This window comes from Drosophila pseudoobscura, chromosome 4 (genome assembly GCF_009870125.1).
Source record: "Drosophila pseudoobscura strain MV-25-SWS-2005 chromosome 4, UCI_Dpse_MV25, whole genome shotgun sequence".
NCBI classification, from domain to species: Eukaryota; Metazoa; Arthropoda; class Insecta; order Diptera; family Drosophilidae; genus Drosophila; species Drosophila pseudoobscura.
In genome coordinates, this window is record NC_046681.1 from 13,127,878 (window position 1) to 13,150,619 (window position 22,742).

General features: G+C 43.8%; 1 protein-coding gene across 2 annotated transcripts in view; it reads right to left on the reverse strand.

Moving 5' to 3' along the window:
* LOC4818115 (carbohydrate sulfotransferase 4) overlaps window positions 1-22,742 on the reverse strand; it is a 35,752-nt gene continuing 13,010 nt past the window's right edge. Inside the window, exons 2-4 of one of the 2 annotated variants that reach the window (XM_001357256.4) lie at window positions 1,542-1,724; window positions 1,275-1,476; window positions 1-1,219 (exon numbers count right to left, since the gene is read on the reverse strand). In XM_001357256.4, coding sequence (XP_001357292.3) covers window positions 1,088-1,219; window positions 1,275-1,476; window positions 1,542-1,724 — 517 coding nt within the window. In that variant the 3' untranslated portion in view covers window positions 1-1,087. Of the gene's footprint in view, window positions 1,220-1,274; window positions 1,477-1,541; window positions 1,725-13,540; window positions 13,637-22,742 lie in introns of those variants that run through there. The other variant, XM_015179866.2, reaches the window with a different exon arrangement.

The window sequence follows — 22,742 nt, forward strand, 5'->3', positions numbered from 1 at the left end:
TTAATTTTAAATTTCATTGTTTATTCAGTTGGTAATTTGCTTAATAAGTGTAAGTTATGCAAATATTGCTGGATTCTTTATCGTTTATCAAATTATCCAATTTGTAGCCATTTTCTTGTTGCCAATTTGATCGCACACTTTACTGGGCCTTCGTTTTTGAAAAGGAAAACGAATCGAACTTAGTTGTAGACATTAAGGACAAGTAAAGTATAGTACAATTTAATTACAATTACAACTAAATAACCATAAAAATAATATATTGTACGCCTAGGGGAACTTATGCTTAGGAGTCGAGTGCCCATTGCTCTTGTTTCGATTTCATTTGATCAGTTAAGGAAATTCGTGTCTAAATTGGTTTTAGCGTGAGTTACGTTTTGATTATAATATTGCACAATTTTTGTGTGTTGCCAAACAGTTGTTGTATAATACAGTTCCCGTCTACTCTCCAGAACAGAACAGGACTGAGCTGAACCGATCTGTATTTTTTGTAGTTAGTTACCGACCGATGCTGATACGTTTAGATACGTTTGTGTTTGTGTTAGACGCTAAATCACTGGATTCTCTATGCACTTGTCAAGCTGAATTACAAAAGTTCATTGCCTAAATAATTTACATCAAAAAGCCGGGTAAACAATACTCAATACGCAGCCCTAAATAGACTAAGTTCTCTTCTCCGTTATTGGTTAGCTTAAATGCTAGGCCTAAATGTAAATCTGATATTCGACTGTTACGCTGTTACGCTTTACGCTATTACGCTCTACACAAAATTCGCCAATTACTAAAATTATGCATTTCATATTGTATATTCAGTATATATTTGTAATAACTATTGCTCAGTTAAGTGTGTTTGCGTGTCTTGCAAAAATGTGCCAGCTATGAATCGAGTTTCCACAATGCGTTCTCCTCCCTTAATCCCTCCTCGCTTGTCCCTCCTTGCGCTCCTTCCGTTCCTTCCGCTCTTTGCCTATTTTTCTTTTTGCTCGCTCAACACGACGATATCACAACAAAATGTACCAAGTAGAAGAATTAGTTATCATTATCAGTTATCGCTATAGATAGATCAGCTAACACTAGTGCCGTGGACGCTTCACGTGAACGGCGGCGGCAGCACCATCGGATCGAAGGTCTGCTGGAGGCTGGAGAAGTTGCTGAAGCTGTCGATGCGTCGATAGCCCCACAGATCCATGGCTTCGACGCAAACATCCTGGATTTGCTTGATCTGTGCAAACGGAGGTGTAAATAATGATCGGAAAATGTATCCAAGAGGTACTCACGTCGTCGGGCTTTAGATCCTGCATCCAATGGAATGGCGCTGATCTGGAATCACGATATGTGGAGCTGACGCCGCCAATGTTCACCTTGGTGTGCGTATCCAAGAACTCCTCCACAGCGGGATCGAACGGCAGGCCATAGAACTGCAGTATGTCCTGGGTCATTTCACTGGGATTCAACGACAGATCCTCATAGCGTAGGGTTCTATGGAAACACAACCGATCTGGCATTAGTTGTTTAGTTCGGGGGAAACCCACAAATGGACTCACCTGAAACGCGAGGGATACTTCTCCAGCAGCAGCTCGGCTGTCTTGTAGTCGTCCTGCAGATCCTGGCACACCAGTCGCGCATCCTCGCAGTCCTCGTGGCCAGCGCACCACACGCGATGCCGTCGCGACTGCATCGTTCCGCGCGGATCCCTCACCAGCAGCACAATCCGCACATTGGACAGACTATTAGAGGAGAGAGAGAGAGAGGGAGAAGCATGATAGAATCAGTAATCATATGGTAGGAGTATACATCTGTTTGCCGGGCGATGTATAATTGCTGGCGTAATAGTTGTGCATGGAGCCGTGAAGTTCACTTTGGCATAACAATAGTTGGAGTCGCAGTCGGAGTTGGAGTTGGAGTCGGAAATTGGCTTTCAATTAAATCGAATTAAAGCTTCTATAAAGGCCGCATAATTAGTATTTTAATGGAGCCCAGCACGAGCCGGGTTCCCGATGGGTTTCGAGCCAAATGTAATCTATCTTCGTATCCCGCCAACTGGAAACTGTTTCTAATTACAACACTCAAACGATGCTCCATCCTCTCCAGCCACTGGCACTGGCAAATGCATTTGCTGAATTATTTCATGAAAATGTTTTGCCCAAGCGGATACTACAGAACGCTGATAAAATGGCAGCAGCGGAAACGGCGAGGGTACGTGGTCGGTTGTTGTTGATTGTGGTTGTTGGAGCTGAAGCTGAAGCTGGAGCTGGAGCTGGGGGTCGCTAATGGGGTCGTACTGCGGACCCGAGGGCCGGCCGTAGAGCTGCCTAAAATAACCAACAGCTACAGTGGGGCCCACAAGTCAGCGATAGACAGCAGATTCCACATGCAGTTATCTCAACGGAAAGGGGCAATAAATTTTAATCATTTAGCCGGCTTTCTGCGGAAAGTTTTCAGCCAAATGACTAGTTCCAGTCCAGTTCTAATCAAAAATTATAGTAAATATATAGGATGCGTCAAATAGTTACTATCTCTTGATTAAATTTGTTAAATTTCATTTCCACTTCAAATTTCATTAGCAGCGATTGTCGGGGGGGCACTCCAGGGCACTCCCCAAAAACCAACAGCCGCCATGCATATATTCAGATCATGAACTCCCCCCAGCACCCACCCAGAGAGAGAGGAGCATCATCAGCAGAGGCAGCCACAGCCGCAGGGCATGAAAACACTTTTCCCTTCCTTCCACCGAGGGGTTTTCCTCTGCACCCACTTAACCACAATGCTAATGAGTTTGTGGCGGATTGGAAACAATGTAAACATCTATAACTAGACAAGCACTGTAGAGTATATACCGCCAAGCATATGTACATATGTATATCTGGCAGGCACATCTACAGACGGATATAGATACATATAATACGGAGCCACATCTACGGCTTACACAGAGTATTAGTATACGGAATATGTATCCGTATCCGTATCCGTATCCACATCCGCAACGAGCACCCGAATGTGATGTGATAAATGGAAACGTGCATTCCATTCCGCAGAGTTCATTCTCGAGCGAGGGCAAATGGGAAATGTGTAAAATGGAAACGAGGGAAAACATTCGAATAAAGTTGTCCGTTCGCTTGTCGTTAAGCTGCACAAATATCGGAACAATAGATGAAACCTTGCGTTGCACAGACCTGAAAAAAAAAGATTGCCAGCTGCTGCTGATGCTCCAGCGATTACTTTGGAGGAAGGGCTGTGGCTGTGCCCGACACTGTGTGGCAGGCAAAAAATAATAACCGTAACACTAACAAATAACAGGGGGCTTTACTGCCACTGCCACGGCCATAGAGTCCCAGTGCCAGTGCCAGTGCCAGTCAAAGCTGGCAGGCAGCAACAGCTGCAGAAATTCCGAATACCAAAAAAGTTTCTTCCAAAGCCGCAAACAGAACAAAACCGAAAGGAAACCAAATTCCGCGAACTTTAATTTTTATAAAATGTTCCAGAACGAGAATTGGGGCAGATGGGGCACATGCCACACAAGAACCACAACCAATAAATAGTTGGGCTGTAATTTGGCATTTCTGCATGAACATTCCTTAAGTGAATAGTTTTAGGTTTCGGCAACTTCGTAAAAACTAAAAAAAAAAAAATTTAAAATAAATAAAAAATTACTCAGTTACAAAAAAATCATTTCTAAGCAATGAAATTGTTATTTAAATCAATAAATCAAATTAATAAATAAAAAAATTAATAATAAAATAAAATACAAATGATTTTAAATTGTGCTAAATGTTTATAATAAGAACAAAAATATTGCAATGTTGAATAAAAAAAAAATTGCATGAAAATGTTAAGCTTCATTATGTGATTTAAAATTTATAAATATTTCAATGTTTTATAAAAAAAATATGTAATAAAAATGTTGAGTTTGAGTATTTGATTTAATTAAATAAATTAATACACGAATTCCAAATTCAAGTACTGCAATAATAATAAGTTTAAACTCAAAGCGCTGTGATACACATAATAAAAAATACAAAAAATAAATAAATATATATTTCACTAATTTGGAACACATTTTTTGAAACATTTTCATGCGCTCTAATTATGCTATAAATACAAATTCGATTTAAATACGTGGGGGACAGACAGTTTCGAATATTACCCCCCTCCCGGCGAAAAACCAAGCCAACGAGCCACCAATCATTTATGACACATTGACGGAGGCTCTGTCTAAATATACGAATGTACAAATTCGTATAAATTGTGTATACATCTAATTCGAAATATATGCTAATCAGTTTTGAGCAAAACGCGAATTGGACACGAACCGAGCTGACATTCGGCATTATATCACAAAGAAATTGAGTCGAAAATGTATTTCTTTATAATTGCATTTCAAGCTGAATAATTTACGACAAAGTGCACTTGACGATGGACCGGACCGGACCAGATGGTGTAACAGAAATAGCAATACGAAAATAAAATACAAACAATAATGGAATGGAAGCCCGTAAAACTTGGCCACAAGGCCAGGCCATGAATTTCACTTTCGATTTGGCCAAGTAACTCGAGATGTTTTCTTTTCATTTTGTATTCGGTAATTATGCGAAAATAAAAGATCGACAGGCACTTGTGCGAGGGGGGGTTGGGCCATAAATATTCACGAAAAGTTTTTGCATAAGGTCCCACGCGATGAAGAGTTCTTCAAGTGGATTTCGACAGAGAGTTGGTCCAGAAAAAGTTCATAAAAGTCTTTGTTGTACACGAAAGAAAGTCCATTACTTCAATGGCATCGTAGAAAGGCTTCCCCTAAATTTGTACATTTTATACCCGATACTCAAAATGAGTATTGGGGTATATTAGATTTGTGGTAAAAGTGGATGTGTGTAACGTCCAGAAGGAATCGTTTCCGACCCCATAAAGTATATATATTCTTGATCAGCATCAATAGCCGAGTCGATTGAGCCATGTCTGTCTGTCCGTCTGTCCGTCTGTCCGTCTGTCCGTCCGTCCGTCTGTCCGTCTGTCCGTCTGTCCGTCTGTCCGTCTGTCCGTCCCCTTCAGCGCCTAATGCTCAAAGACTATAAGAGCTAGAGCAACGATGTTTTGGATCCAGACTTCTGTGATATGTCACTGCTCCAAAAATATTTCAAAACTTTGCCCCGCCCACTTCCGCCCCCACAAAGGGCGAAAATCTGTGGCATCCACAATTTTAAAGATACAAGAAAACCAAAAACGCAGAATCGTAGAGAATGACCATATCTTTTAGACTGCAGAATCTGAATTGGATCGTATTACTATTATAGCCAGCATCAAGAAAACAATTTCATTTTTTCTCGCCCTGTCTCTCTCTAACACACACGTAGCATAGGCGGCTTTGCTTAGAGTAAAACATTAGCGCCTAGATCTCAGAGACTATAAAAGCTAGATCAACCAAATTTGGTATCCACACTCCTAATATATCGGACCGAGACGAGTTTGTTTCAAAATTTCGCCACACCCCCTTCCGCCCCCGCAAAGGATGCAGATCTGGGGATATTCATAAATCTCAGAGACTATTAAGGCTAGAGTAACCAAATTTGGTGCACACACTCCTTTAAGATGTCACTATAAAACGTATATCTCAGAATTTCGCCCCACCCCCATCCGCCCCCACAAAGGACGAAAATCTGTTGCATTCACAATATTGCAGATTCGAGAAAACTAAAAACGCAGAATCATAGATAATGACCATATCTATCAGATCGCTGAATCTGGATCAGATCAGATCATTTTTATAGCCAAAGGAAACAAATCAATTTGCAGTGGCTACGCAGCGCGTGACGTCACGCTCAGACTGATTTTCTGTCTCTCTCGCACGCACTCTTTGTCGTGTCGTTTAATATTAGCGGCGTCTGCCGGAGGAGAGATATACTGATTTAGTATCGGGTATAACTTTAGAGTTGCGGTGTCCGCAGCAACTCACAACGTTCCTCCTCGTTTTAATTGTTATTTATGTCGCGCCGCCGCCTCGTGGCATTTAATGAATGCAATTATTTTCATTTCATCTGTGGCCGATATTTTCAATGAGCCTCTTTAACACTTGCTGGCCATAATTCAAGAGGGCTTTTAATTTAACTTTAATGGCCAATGGCCAATGGCTAAATGGCGCAGATATATCAAGAGCAGAGCTTGTTGAATGCATTTAACCCTGGACAAATATTGTGATATAAAATACCGAAACCCTGATGCGATCTGAAGAGTGAGAGAGAATCTGTCAAGAGATACTAAGTGCAAACAAAACCAACTCTTTGACCCCCTGACAGAGGCTTTTGCCACACACAAAAAGTATCCGTGTATCTACAATAGACGTGTGTATCTGTATCTGTATCTCTGAGTCATATTCGTTTGTTTTTATTTGTATTCGAAATTCGTTTGGACTGCGGCAGTTTTGCGGCATTCTGACACAGTTTTCACAGATCAAAGGGAGAAAATTTGCACAAAAAATACGTAAAAATTGTTAGAGCGAAGCCCCAAATCAATGGAATAGCCATAGAAATGGTTTTCGTATAGGTATGTGGCCCAAATGATGGATAGATACGTTTACAGCTAGACGCTAGACGACGCGGCGTTACGGCTGCTCTCTTGTCGACTTTTGTCGACTCTTTCGGGGTCAAGCCAAATGCGAGAGCAGCGGCGAACCTCAACCTCAGAGACGATTAATCAATATAATGGCTACGGTCCGCTCTGAGTCCGCTCTGGTCCGGTCCGGTCCCCCTCTTTTGTGCTCTCTCGGGGGCCCAGCCATAACCGATTCGATGATTCGCCTGACCCCCAAACCAATACGTATTTACATAACTCTCACATCTCTCTCCCCCGTCCACCCGTAATAAAAAGTAAAAGTTGCTCACGTGTGCACCTCGGAGGCCTTGAACCGAGCCGCGTTCGTGGACGGAGATGAACTTCTTGGCGCCCGAATCATTAGTCAATCCGCAGCACAGATTTCCTAGTGGTTTTTGTATGTGGATCCGCCACAAAGTGTTCCCCAATGCCCCGGGGAACTGTGTGACCCATTAAGCGATTTACCCGAATCTCTTTCATAAGCTTTTCTGTCTGTCTGTGCCACTTTTTTTTGGCCTGGCCAAGTCCCATTACCCTTCCCATTCGAGTGCCTGCTGGCTTAGCGGTTGGATGGGGTTCTGTTGGCTGTCATGCGTGTGCAGATGTCTCCTCAATCTCCCATATTCATGCTAAGTACGGGGTAATTATTTTAAGGGGTCTCCGCGAGGCTTTGGGCCCGGACATAAGCCGATAATGTTGATTAATGGCGCCACGGAAAAGCCAACTGCTTGTGGATTGGAGAGTGGAAAGGAAAATCCGAAATGGCTTTCCACCCAGTGCCTAGGGTGAAGACTTTCTTTCTTTTTTGCGATCACACCAGCGCATTTTTCATGGCTATTTTTCGCGGCTTTCCCTGCGGGAAAACTATTCTTAATTATTTTCAATGGACTCCCGCGTACGCTACATGAATTTCACAAGTTTTTTCAATCAATTAGGCAATTTTTAAAAACTACATACACCCCTTTTCCTCTTCCCCAAGGGGCCACCCCCCCATGTTTTATATATAGAAAAGCGCAAAAAATATACATATATTTCAAGAATTTTTTCATCACATTTTTTAACATCCAACGGCCGGGGGAGGGGACAAGAAGGGGAAACCCACTTTAAAAAGCGGTGGAAAAAAATGTTACGCATACGCTCCGTTGGCCAAAGGCCTGTTATGCGCGAATGTGTGTATGTGTGTGTGTGTGTGTGTACATATATTTATTTATATAAATATGCATAATTGTCGCGTGCGGGTTAAAAAACACTCGAGAGAAAGAGGCGGGAGGCGGGAGTGGGGAGTGGGGAGTGGGGAGGGAGGGAGAAAAAGACCGAAAAGGAAACGAGCCAGAACAAAGAGCGTCAATAAAAAACAATGAAAATTTCAGCTTCGAAAAATTGTTAAAATAACACAAAAAATAAGTAAACCAAAGAGAGGGAAAGGAAAAGCACACAGAGAGAGAAAGAGAGACGGAAAAACCATGAGAATGGCGGAAATTTATTCCACTCCAAGGGCCAAAAATTAAAATTGCCAAAAATATTAAATTAAAAATTCAGCAGAGCCTTGGCAATTACCTAGAAATATATGCAAGGCCCGAAGGCAGCGAAGGATAAGGTAGGGAAAAATGAGAGTTCGGAGGTCAGCCATAAATGGCTGCGCATTTATAAGGAGAAAATATTCATATAAATATGCGGCATGCGAGTATTTGTGGGGGCACAAGTGATATTTCAATGATATACTAGGCAAAAGTAATAAAATTTCAGTTTACTGATATTTTAAGAACGAATTCATCGCCGGTTTCAAGAGGGATATAATTTCAGCCAATAAATTAATTAATTTTCCATGAGACTGCTTCCTTTTTACAAGCCCAAGGCTATTGAAATATTTTGTAAAATATCCTGGTGCAATTATTGTAGTTTTTAAGGGGCTATGTTGAGACAAGGCTTCAATAGTAGCTGTAATACTGAGGGAACTCTCCAATATAAATCTATATAAATATAAAGAAATTACTTTCCGTACACACTCTTTTATTGGGGCTCGCCTGTAACCACAAAAGTGGATCAACTGTGGTCGCAGTTGGACAGATTTCCAGTCTTAATTTAATTAAAACAAAAAAACCCTTAATTGAATTTAAAATGAAATCCAAACCGCACCAACGACAAACAAACTGATTAAATAATTAAATAAAAGCCTAATAAAACTGATTTATATTCAATTACAAGGCAAGGCACGATTTAATCTATGCAAATCCCCCAAAAAAATACAGAGAAATGAAGATAATCCCCAAGTAAGTCCCCCCAAAAAGAGTGCCCTACATTACTACAATAGAAACCCAGACAGAATGTGGAGCAACAATGTATTTTTTTTTGGGAAATAAACTACAAAAAAGAAAGAATTTTTATCGATTTAACAATTGCCCAACAAAACGCAGAAATGCAGGCACGTAAGTCCCTCTCTCCCTCCCTCTCTCTCTCTAGCCACTTGGCCCAGAGGGCCAGGCCAGGCCAACACAGAAACCAACTTCGGAGGAAAAACTTTAGCCAGTGCCCGGCCAGAAGTATGCAGAATGCCACCCACTGATGGCCGCCCAATTCTTGTGTTTACAACAAGAAGCAGCAGCAGTGGCAGTGGCAGCAACAGCACAAATAGAAAACTCGGAAAAACATGCAAATCGCCAGAGCGATGGCTCCCTCGAATGAAGTCAGAAAATGCGGAAAATGAGTCCCGCCTGAAAGGCAAAAAAACAAGTCAGCTTTAACTCTGATTTCGGAATGACAGTACTCGTACACGGGTTTCTCCCGGGTCCACCCACTGCCTCCGAAAAGTAATAATTTTAACTTTAATTACAAGCGACATGCCACCGAGTGGGGGGGCAGCGTGGGATTCCCCCTCTAAGAGGCAATTAGGGAGCTTGTTGAGGCCGGCTCTAACTCACAAAGTGCATTATTTTAATGTCTATCTGGAGGATCTCTTGTCCAAGGAGGGAAACGGGGTCAAGGGATGTCCGGCACTGGGCCAGCCACTGAAAAGTTGGAAGCTTTTAGCGCTGTAAGAGAAGGGAAGGCAAATTTCCCTCAGATGAACTTGCGATTGGGAACCAAGTTCCCATAACAGCCCATTAGGATACTTTAGAAACGAAAGACCTTGAACTTGCCACAACTTGTGCCTCTATCCACCTATTCGGAACAAACTTATCTCCCCCTTTCACTCACGAAGGGAAATTGCGTGACTAACGAGGAATCAAAGGAGGCGGATTCCCAAGGATAATGTTCTGCCTCGTTTTGTTTTGTGTGATCCGCAAGTGGGTCAAAGCCCAGAGGAGAGCACTGGTGCGGCACAAAGACCAGCAGCTGATCAATTTCCAGCCAATGGGCCACCCAAAGGTGGTCGAAATGGAATCATGGCACAGCACACGGCACACGGCACAGAGACAGCGACCGAGCCAGAGGAGGCACAGAGCAGAAAAAGCAAAATTGTTCCGGCAAATGCAAACAACAGCAAATGTCAATCAAAGTCACCCGGGGATGCGGCGGCAGTCAGAAGAGTCAAAGCCAACTCGAGTGGCAAAAGAGAAAGGCGGCAGCCAGAGAGAAATGCTGGGAGAGATGGAACCACAGTCACAGTCACAGTCACAGTCGCAGTCATAGCAGGAGATGGGGAGCCGCAGTCACAGTTGGACCTGGAGACGGCACCACAGTCGTAGGCGAGTGGGCTGTCGGGGGCGTTGTGCACTAACTATCCACTGAGCCTGCCCCTTTGGGGAGGAGGCAGGGGGTAGGGGGGTTACCGTTAGAAGTAGAAGGAGCCAAGGTGCAAAAAGCCGCCTGGAAACTTCATTAATAACAAACAAAGCAGAGGAGGTCCATAATACCAGGGATATGCCTATCCGCACACAGAGCAGAGCACACACATGCCCAATAAACGAGGGGCACGCGGGGCACGAACATATGACAGGCAACTGTCTGAAGGTCTCTCGGCAAACAAACCGCAAGGCACGTTGATGGAACGGCAACGGGAACGGCAACGGGTATGGGAACGGAAAGAACTCAACGGAACGGTACCGACCAAACAGAACCAAAACCCAGCCGAGTGGGGGACACTGTGGTCCCAGTTTCAACTAAAAACGCGATGGTTTATGGTATTGTCGAGAAACAACTATTTACTTTTTAGGATATATTTTATTATTGAAATATTTTATTTCTGAAATCATTTATGATGAATTCTTGGAAGTATACTTTACAGATTTGAATGGGATTTGAAGCAGTAGAATTTAAGAAGCACAAAGTTCATAGAGGAAGGTAGCAGAATGTAGGAGAAGACTTCAGGCTTTAACTTTAACATATTTCGATTGCATTTCCATAAAAAAAAAACATTTAATTCTTTAAATCCACTTTTAAGCATTCTTTCACTTTATAAAAACATATTAACTGTGTACAAATTATTAATTCATATTATTCTTTTTAATCATTCATTATTATTTTCTTTTATTATTATATTATATTTTTATTATCTAATACTACCTTTTTTGTTATTGTAATTATTTTGTATTACTATTTTTTTTGTATTATACATTTTGTATTAACTTTATTTTTCTATTATTATTTTTTTTTATTATTATCTATATTTTTATATATTTATTATAAGCATTTTTTATGATTTATTATTTTATTTACATATTATTTATATTTATTTTTATAAACATTTTATAATCATTTTCTTTTAGTTCGATTTTCGATTGAATTTAAACCCCCAATAATTCCAATTAAATTGAATTTCCGACCCACTGTGCCATTGCTCCCCATTGTCTGTGGAGGTTTGTTCTACACTTTTTGCTGTTTTTTCAGCAGAGTATGAAATTTATTGGGTTCGTGCATTTGACATGAAGCCTTTAGGGCGATGCTTTTGATAGGCAACCCCAGAGAACCCCCCGAAAGCCCCGAAAGGGGCCCCAAAAAGGGGCCCGGGTGTGTGCTGCTGCTGATGATGATGATGACGGAGGGGACGCTGCATTGTGTGGTCGGGGGTCGGGGGAGGCACTTTGTTGGCTACGATATGTATAATATATAATGACTTGAGCAAAGCTTTTTTATTGCTTGCCGAAAATAGAATATATACGATATATCGTACACATACCCTACTAATGCGACCCTTTCTAATCGGTATTCATCAGTCCAATGCCTGGCCGTAATTTATTCGATTATCAAACTAATTTCCCAAAAAACTTGAGCAATTATGGCCCCCTCCCCCAGTTCTACGGGGGAATAGGGGAATAATTAGTGCATTCAGAAATTGTCCTTTAACGGCAGAGCCTGAACCTGATTGACTTCTGATCTAATTGAATTTCGCACAGCGCCTGCTCCTGGGAAAACACTCCCACGTACTCCTGCGAGTGCAGCCACTGGAGGGACACTAAAATCTTGATTGGAATTTATGTGAGGCGGCACTTGAAACTTTTAATTAAAATCGAGGGAATACCCGCACTCGTAGGCGCGGAGGCAGGGCCTTTGGGAAATGAAATCAAGTGAAATGATTTATGCACGAGAGAGAAGAGGTTTTTGTTTGCAGGAAAACTGCAAGCCCAAGCGGTGGAAAGTTTGTTTATGAATGCCCCCAGAAGGGATTAGGGCGGGCGGAGGGGGAAATTCCTGGAGGTTTTCTTTGCCAATGCAGCAGTTTCTAAACTCTTTTTCTGCCTATTGATTTCCTTAAAGTTCTTCCACGAATAGGGCCTCGCGTCCTCAATGGATGCCTCCTCGTCCTCCTCATCCTCAACCTCCGTTTCCATCTATTGACTTGGCTTTGCCTCTTAACGACGTCATCTGAAGAGAGCTAGCTCTCTGTTCCGTGTCGAGGAGCTGAGAAGCTGAGAGGCTAAGCTGAATGGTCGATTCGGCCCGCTCCAGCGTTGAGCTACTTAATGACTTATCGCCGTCATTATGCCTCGCTGGCTGCGCGACTCGAAGCGACTTTTGGGCTGCGGCTAAGAAAGCGTAAAGTGAAAGACTTTTGCCACTCGACGCGCGAGTGGCAGCCAGCTGGCAGGCAAGTGCCTCCGCAGCGCAACACCGATTCATATTCAAGAACTGTACGCGCATCACCCACATAAATCCAGTCGGATCTAAGACCTTTCTCTCACTTTGCCTTCGGCCAAGGCCAAAATGCAATTAAATGTAACCGGAGAGGAGTACAAACAAAAAATATGTGGGACAGGTTTGGTTTTGGCATTAAAGCACCGCGTCATGCACACGCAATGTATGTTGTTTTCGAGCATTCTCTTTTGCAGAATTCGCTTGCACATCTCGCTTCCTTGTGTGCTTTAAGAGAAGGCAGAGGTGAAGGAATAAATATGCTCCTGGGAACTAAAATATGATTAAATGTAGACGAGAACTGCCTTTGGAGGCGCCCTTACAGCCAGCCACTTCCCTATGCTTCGTCCTTTTGTTTCCGCATTCAATAACATCATGAAAAACAGACAGACCCACCGCTGGGGGATACAACTACGAGTACATGGAGTGCATGGAACCTTCCCTGAACCTGCCCTGGCAGTCCCTGGCAGTCGTCTGATTCTCATGTAAATGGGTAGCTTTTTCCCCTTTTTTTGCTCCGTCTCCTCGGCTCTTAAGTAAATTGCAGCACTTGCTGTCAGGAAACGCCGATGCTCTCGACATGCTGGGGCGTGGCCGCTCCCTACATTTTGACACTTCATTTTATTTCAGTTAAAAATGTTCCCCCATCCCTCTTTCGTGTGTGGGCTTGTCGCCACACCCCCTGGATGGCACTAGTGCTCTCTCTCTCTCTCTCTCTGTCTCTGTCTCTGTGATTTATTAATGAAGTTTTCGTGTAAATTGCATTCGCTTGCAAGCAAATAGTACGACGAGTACTGTATCTCACAGATAAAGTACAGCTGATAAAACAAAGTCAAGGCTTACTTATCTTCCCTTTTGGGGTTTGTTTCTGGTTTCTCTGAAGAATACTTACTCGAGCGAAGGGACACTTAAATATCTTGATCAGTAAACACTTTCCACGAATATCTTGAGTCTTAAGCTAGTTTCAAGCCCGTTCCTGTTACCATACCTGGAAATACAAGAGGGAATAAAGTTAATAAAGTCGGATTGCAGCCGAGGGAAAGGCAATTACAATTGGGGACCAGTTCACAGAAGGGAAACGCCCACGGAAATGAATTAAAACAATCATAAATATCCGAATCCAAACCAAGGTCTGCCCCCAAAATCAATGCAGAGCACGTCTGGGCCTCCTCCGATCTCCTCCTCCACACAGAGTGCCCCTCAGACACATCTGCATGTGGCAGGAGAAGGTACTACATGTGTACTTGTGTACATGCGAGAAGGTACGGGGCCTCGCATGAGAGAAGGCACGGGCCAGCACACAGCGGCGGGGCGGCGGTGCGGGGCGGTGGGTCGCTGGAGTGTGACCAGCGTTGTTTATGGAGCACGAAAGGGCAACGTAACCCGTGTGGCCGTTGCCATTATTTGGAGCAAAAGCGAGCGATAAATTGCTGCAGATCTGTGACAAATAGCCCCAGTTCCAGCCCCAGCCCCAGCCCTAGACCCAGACCCACGTGAAAGGCGAACCACAGGAAAACTGAATGGAAAGGGAACGAAACGGAACTGCAATTGCAGCCCAAGAATGCAGCTGCAGTTGGGAGGGAAAACTGGAACAGAAAGTTGGAGAAACAAGGAGCCCCTCGCAGGTACCACATGGAAAGGCAAATATTTCAACAGAATCTATAGGAATATTTAAACGGAACCAAGGCGAAAATGTACGACTAAATTGTTGAACAAAGTTTTGTAAAGCAAAAAACAGATTAAAATGTAATAAATACTAGAAAATACCAAACAAAAATACTTGAATATACTAAAAAAATACTGGAAATTTCTAGATTGACAAGAACAACTAAACTTACTAGAAAATACTAAACATACTTGGAAATACCTAACATACTAGAAAATACTAAACATACTTGGTAATGGAAAGCTCAAGATATAATAACAAACTCCAGAAAAATACCTAAAAATATACTAACAAAAATACCAGATACAATAAAAATATTTAAAAATTGTTAAAAATAGTACACAAGAAACAGATTAAAGAAAAGCTCGTATGAAAAACAAACAAAAATACCAAACACATTTCCATATAAAATACCCCAAGTAATAGCAGGGTAAATGGTAAATACCAGCTTTACATTTCGCTCGAAAAGACAGGATAATCACACTCAATTTATGGACAAATATCGTGGTACAAAAAAGAACGGACTGCAACAAAGGAACTCCTCGCCGCTCCATTGCAGGCAAAAATACTGCAACATCATCCAGGAATACGACAAGGAAGGGGGTAGATGCAGGTGGGGGGTGGCGGGCGGTAAGCGAATCAAATCTTCACATAATAAAATCAATTTTGAGTATATTATTTTCCCATTGGAACGAGCAAGAATCGGGCAGAGCTAAAACTAATTTCGCGTTTATTACAGACGGCAAAATGTGCGCAAATTACATAGATACACGGTACAGAACGCACGGATAGGGGGGCAGGGGGACACGGGGACGTACGGGCGGGAGGCATAGGTATGAGAGTGCATTCATATCGCGATGAGGCAGAGGAAGAGCGGGCACGCTTCGCCAGCTACAGAGATACAGATACAGATACAAAACGTACTGGCGAGTGCAATTGTCCGATGCCTCAGCCGAGGCCAGAGGGGCAGGGTCGGGCCATGGGGGGATGGGTTGGAGGAAAGCGTGGCTAACAATGCAACGAAGAATGCGACTGCCAGAGACATAGCCATAGCCATAGCCCCAGCAACGACGACGACGACGACGACGATGCCGCACAAAAGGTGCCACGTAGAAAATTGCACAAGAATAGAACTAATTTAAACAACTTGCAGATATGCGGCGCAAGGTTGGATCCGTAAGCCCCCACCCCCTGCCCCCTGCCCCATCCGCTCGTTCCGTTCCGTTCCCCTCTTCACGCTGTATCTGTATCTTTTCCCCCTTCAAGCTCTCGCTCTCGCTCTGTAGCTGTTGCAAAGGTAATAAAAACGAGGGGGAACGTTGTGAGTTGCTGCGGACACCGCAACTCTACGGTTATACCCGATACTAAGTCAGTATGGCTCTCCTCCGGCAGACGCCGCTAATATTAAACGACACGACAAAGAGTGCGTGCGAGAGAGACAGAAAATCAGTCTGAGCGTGACGTCGGGCGCTGCGTAGCCACTGCAAATTGATTTGTTCCTTTTGGCTATAAAAATGATCTGATCTGATCCAGATTCACCAATCTGATAGATATGGTCATTATCTATGATTCTGCGTTTTTAGTTTTCTCGAATCTGCAATATTGTGGATGCAACAGATTTTCGTCCTTTGTGGGGGCGGATGGGGGTGTGGCGAAATTCTGAGATATACGTTTTAAAGTGACATCTTAAAGGAGTGTGTGTACCAAATTTGGTTACTCTAGCCTTAATAGTCTCTGAGATTTGTGGTTGCCTCAGATTTTCGTCCTTTGCGGGGGCGGAAGGGGGTGTGGCGAAATTTGGACAGGAAACGGTCAAGGTCCGATATCACAGGAGTGTGGATACCAAATTTGGTTGCTCTGGCTTTTATAGGTTCTGAGATCCTTGAACTCATATTTTGCAATTGGCAAAACCGACCATGAAACCTGTGTGTTAGAGTGAGACAGAGCGAGAAAGAGTGATATTGTTTTCGTGATTCTGGCTGTAATAATTATACGATCTGGTTCAGATTTTGCACTCTAGAAGATATAGTCATCTTCTACGATTCTGCGTTTTTAGTTTTCTCGTATCTTTAAAATTGTGGATGCCACTGATTTTCGCCCTTTGTGGGGGCGGAAGTGGGCGGGGCAAAGTTTTGAAATATTTTTGGAGCAGTGACATATCACAGAAGTCTGGATCCAAAACATCGTTGCTCTAGCTCTTATAGTCTTTGAGCATTAGGCGCTGAAGGGGACGGACAGACGGACAGACGGACGGACGGACAGACGGACAGACGGACAGACAGACATGGCTCAATCGACTCGGCTATTGATGCTGATCAAGAATATATATACTTTATGGGGTCGGAAACGATTCCTTCTGGACGTTACACACATCCACTTTTACCACAAATCTAATATACCCCAATACTCATTTTGAGTATCGGGTATAATTATACAATAAACTGTATGTACGTCTCGGCCCAGCCTCCAGCCTCCAGCCTCCAGTCGCCTCCTCCCTGCCCGCAAATCTCAATAGGAGATGCATTTGATGAGTGTCTGTCTGTCTGTCTGTCTGCCTGTCGGTTGGTCGGCGCTTTTCAATTGCATTGTGCTCATGTTCGGCCAGAGAGAGATTGTATCTGATAGATACTCGTACTCCCATTGTCTCTTCGTTTCATTGGGATGGCCGCAGGAGATACTCTGACGGAATGTCCGTGGAAGAGCCAAGCGAAAGCAGGAAGCCTTCATTGGGTTTTAAGAACCTTTTAGCCAAGGCCTGACATAAAATAAATAGCTAAATATTTGCCCAAAGCCACGACCTGCTGATGATATTGCAACAAGTGTTGGGCGTACAATGGAGACCCCACATGATCGAGGCACTATTTTCTTATATGTGCACAAACTGGCTGTTGGAACAGCAGCTCTTTGCATCTCGAGATGCATTTTGTAATGCCTTTTCGCGATGCCTCTCCCTGACTCATCCGAAACTTTCCATTCCACTGCCATTCACTTTTTTGCATGTTCGTTTTCGATTTAACAACCAGGTTTTTATTCTTTTTACTTTCCTCTTCATTCCGTATTTATTTCCCCTTTCTTTATGCATGCAAATCCTTGACTTTGCGCCTTAATTAAACTTCAAGGAGCAATCGGCGGAACAGCCACTTGGTGACACACTCAGCCCCCAGACCCAGGTGTCACGCCTCTGCACTGGTACCTGTATCTGCCCCACACCCCAGGGCGACGAAGGAAGGAGAGTTTCTCGTGACGAATCTGGCAATACCCTTTAAGGTTGTTACGGCCTTCCCGCCGACTGTTGCCTTGGCAGCCACAACATAAATCCCTGCTTTCTTTGTACTCTGCGGGGGTTCTTCTCCCTTCGAAAATCTCCCCAAAATCCTTGCCAAGAAATCCCCAGAAAACGGAAAAAGGAAAAGTGAACTGCGTAACTTTTTATGCGACCGCAGTGCCCCCCCCCCCCATCCACCGCCGCCCCACCTGCTGTGTTCGTCCCAACGAGTTGACACTGTTGTTTGTCTTTGTTGCCGCAGTGAGAAGCAGGTCGGAGGGGGGGCAGTGCCACATCTGCCGTTGGTTCGGGCTGTTAAGCAAAAGTCACGTTGGGCGCCAATCCCAAGGTTAAGTGGCAGAAAGCTCCGGCAAACAAAACAAGTCTCCAAGTCTCCGAGTCTCCGAGTGGGGAGATAAGCCCCAGCAACAAAATATCGTAAAAAATTCCAGGCATCTGTTTACCACAAAAGTCGACAGCGAAAACGAGATTAAAAGTTACCTGGAAATGCAAATTTCTCCTCGGCTTTGGGCCGTCATTAGGTAATGATAATGGCATATTGGAGGGGGGAGGAAATTCGGGTGAAATGGGTTACATATTAGAGAACGTATCTCTGGCCACCTTTCCTGCTGCCAATTTCCTCGGTTTTATCGAGCAAATGCAATTTCCATCCTTATCCGCCAGACACACACTCGAGGAGTATCCCTGGCCACATCAAAAGGAAAGCGCCTCCGAATGCCGTCGAGTCGTTTACTTTAATTGCAGATCGGCCGAATGGACCCTTTCACAAAGAACGCCCCACGACGATCCCTGGGCCTCCCGGCCTCCCCAGGTGCTCCCAGGGGCTCCCAGGCGCTCCGTTCTAGATTTTCCTCCAGTGCCGCTGACGCCTTTCCCCTCGGCTGGTTTTCACGCTGCGCAGCTCCTGCTCTTTTCATGATTTGTGGCCGTGGCTCGCTTTTAATTATTGCGATTATTGTGGCAACAATTTACAGTTTTCGAATGTTGCAGCCAACGGCAAAGGCGTGTGGCATAGCCGCAAGAGAGAGGGAGGGGGGGGAAGTAATTTAGAGCAGAATGAATTGTCTGGAGAGCGGAGAGCAGCGAGCAACGAGAAACTGCAACTTGATAATTATAATGAGCCAATAATGACAACGACAGAGCCAGAGCCATGACAACCTTGTTCTGCGGCGATCTGCGGATCCATTATAACTGAAATTCGATACGGGAGGCGGAGTGCGGGGTGCGGAGAGCCTCCTCGGAGAGCCGATGGATCGAGGCCAGAGTTGCGGTCTATTAAGCCCATTCCAGAGCATGGATTCGATCGACTTTTATCCGAGATGTTCAACGAGCATTCCTTAAATATTACTAGATATTTCCCCCTTTAGTGGATAGTTTTCTGTATTTTCCGAGGCCAATTCCGCTGGCTTAAATAATTTGTAATAGTGCAAAAAAACAATCCCCAATTGGGGGCTTTATCTTTCCAATTTTCCCTTTGAAGAGTTGCGACCATTAGTTGAGGTCTATCTTTTTGCTGTGCCCGGGCTGCACGTGCCACACACAGCCGTTGGAGCACTTGAGCGAAGCATGTCGGAGAAAATTGCAACACGGACTTTTGGCTAATAGAATTTGAGCTCAATGTGCCAGTTGTTCATTCCGTCAAGAGGCAGGCAGCAGCAACCCAAAATAACATGCAACAAAATGTTGGCCAAAGCAAATGAAATGGAAAATTTTACAGGTAAAACCAAACTAGTTTCCCGCCGAGCGGGGAGGGAGGCTCCGCCTCCTCCAAGGAGCGTTCTCCTGCTTCCATGGATGGAATGCCAAAAGTTGTACGTTCCGTGTCTCTCTCTCTCTGCTGGCTGTTTCAAATATTTAAACAAATTGTGTGTCTCGGCATAAAGTGGATGAGGAATGAACGGAGGCGACAAATCTGTGGCACTGCCGATTGTGGCAGGAGGAGATGCCTGCATGGTGCAGGTATTTGGTGGCAGATGATCCCCGGAAGATGGCTCACTCGAAGGGGATTCCGTCTAGAGGTTTTAATTGAAAGAGATTTTCCTGGCAGAGATAGTTCTCTCTCAGGAGCCCCTCACAAGGAAGTTCTCTCCACCCCTTTCCCTATCGCGATGCCAAAATATTTCCGCTGACTACAGAGTATTTTTGTGAAATAATGAAATTGCAAACAGGAAAAAATAACACACCAGGAGGAGCGTTAGACAAGTGTCCCCTCCGTCGCCGCCTGCTGCCGCGCAGCTCCAAAGATTTTGTGGTTCTGCAACAAAAGGACGTGACTGGAGGGCGGCTGTAAGGGGAGGCAACTGAGGATTTGCTTTGCAGATACTCTCGTGGGTCGCGGCGGAGGCGGAGGGGCCGCAGGGGGCGCAGGGAGGGCATAGTGCGGCTGACACGTACTAACGAGCGACGCCTGACAGCGAAAGAGCGTCATCGTCCCGCTCGACGATGCTTAAAACTTAATTTGAAGCAACAAAAGACGGGACGGGACGGGAGGGACGAGGTCTCAGGCACAGTGCGCCATTATGCAATGCCATGTGGCAGGCTTACATAATGAGTGGCGGAACTAAGAGACCCCGCACCCCGCTGGAGAGTCGCAGCCTGTCAGCAGCTTGTCATCGCAAAGGCTTACACAGAGTGGCAGTGAGCGAGAGAAATGAGACAAGCTGGAGCTATGCCCCCCAAAAGCCCAAAGATGGGCCTCCCTCCGTGACCCATTTGTGGCCGGTGGAAAGCCACAACTAATTATACAAAAGTATTTCACAATACCAGCAATAGATGGAACCACAGCTGTTCACGCACGAGGCTTCCTTTTTCCTATAGGTGCTACAAAAAAAGAAGAGAATATTTGTGCTAAATTCATGGCATGAGGCCCGTGCCATAAATAAATCCAATCAAAATATCTATTGAGGAATGCCATAAATTTACTGATAAACTAGGTGCTATAAACGTGGCCAAGAAGCAGGTGCCAGAGGGCCAGACAAGGTCAAGACTAAATTATGAAATTTGTTAGTTTTTTTTTAAGATAGAAATTTAAGCTTGGATTAATTACTATTTATTTATTGTATTATATTTATGATTTATTTATTTATCTCTTTTCTCAGGAGCAAAGTGGGAGGGGTGTGCCAACATTTTATTTTATTTCTCATTTATTTATTTATATATTTTTTCTTTATTTATATATTTTTAATTTATTTATTTATTATTTTATTTATTAATTTATTATTATATTTGTTTATTTATTTATTGCTCACAACCAAAAATTTAGTTAAATGTAGATAAAATGAATATTATCTCAAAAAATGAGCTATTTTACTATAATGATAAGCCATGAGTAAACATCTAATAATATTCTTGACTGGAAGCTCAAATACGGTTAAAGTTCCTACTGCTTTTATGGATCGCATATCCCTGGCAGCGTATTGTCACTCCCTACCCTGGCATATCCTCCCTATAAATATACTTTATGGCCTAACTAAAACACAATTTATGCAAATACTATCCGATGAGTACTAGTACACAGAAGGAGGTAGTTATTGCAGTATAAAGACTTAATGCCCAACCTCGAAAGCGCTGTATTTTTTCTCTGAATATGCTTTATAGCCCCTTTTTATAGCTGATAAGTGGGGCAGTTCATGGATCATACAAGTGTATCAACTGCAGGATGAAGTATGCACAACTATTGTCACTCCCAAATTCCCAAGACATGAACATAGTTTATAACTTAATTTCCACTACTTTTGTGGAATAAATCTATCAAGCAAACTGCGAAATATTATCAGAAAATAGTAGTGGAAAACATTCCACGTTCTCTAAAAGAACAAATATAAAAATAAAAAATAATAATATATAATAACCCCATTAGGTAGCTTCCTTAAATCTGCATATCTCATAGATCTTTTCAATATTTAAAAAGCTGGAAAATGTCGTGACATCCCAAGATAGACATCCGCACAAATGTATGACAGAGTTACAGACTACGAAAGCCACTCAAAACCTCATAATATATGTACTGGCTAATGTCTGTATCTGCATCTGCATCTGTATCTGTATCTATGTGTGGGGCAGGCCTGCCTGCTAATTCAGTTACCTGTGAGGAATGGAAAGGAAAGGAAAGGAACAGGCCTTGGGGTCAGGTCAGGACCTCCACACGTGCGATCGACAGATGTGTCCGAGCACACACACACACACGTGTATGCGTATGGCGTGGGGCGGTCTTATAGTTATGGGAATTAGTTCCTGGAGTAGGCTGTGGCCCCCCCACAACATCCCACAACATCCCTTCCTTCCTGCTTTGCGTGTGCCCCAAAAAAAAGAGGAAAAACTAAAACGCAAACGAAATGAAATATGTATGGGGCATGGAATCCGGGGGCAGAGTGGTTCAAGTGCGGGTTTTAGGCGGGGGGCAACGCAAGTGTCCGTGTTAGCCACACTCTCTCTCACGCACGCACGCACACACACACACACACACACACACACACACGCACACTAGTAAAACAGAGAGGGAAAGACAGAAAAGAAAAGCGAAAAAACGTGTGGCAAAGACAACATTTTCTTTTTGGCCCAGAGCCAAAAGGCCGAGTAAAAAATATAAAGGCCACGGCATCAGGCCAGCCCCCAGGAGAAGGAGAGCGGGGGGTGCAGACACCCAACCCACAAACCCCCCCCCTCCCCCTCCCCCACGCATCCATCCACAGAAGCGCTCTCGGCACTTGTATTATTTTATAACAATATATATTACCCACCGCCGGCGTTGACAAACCAAATTCCACGGAAACTAAAGCCCGGAATGTTGTGCCTTTATGAATCTTCCGGGGCATGGCAGGAGGTGCCCCTGCCCACCTCCGGAGGGAGCATCTGGAGCAGGTAATCATGTGTCTCCCCCGTTTGGAGGTTAAATGTTGACAGTCTGTTTAGCAAATCCGCCAGCGAAATGGAACAGCTTGTGAAATACAACAGAAAAAAATCAATTTATTGCCTGGGGGGAGGGCCTGTGGAAGGTCAAGGCTGGTGAGAGCCGAAATGGAGAGTACTTTTGTAGGAGAAGGAAGTTTTTGGTTCTGAAACGGGGGAAAACAGTAAAGGAAAAACCTTTGGGCTGGCATTGAAAGCGGAATAGTGGAGAGTATTCAAAAAAGAATCAAAACT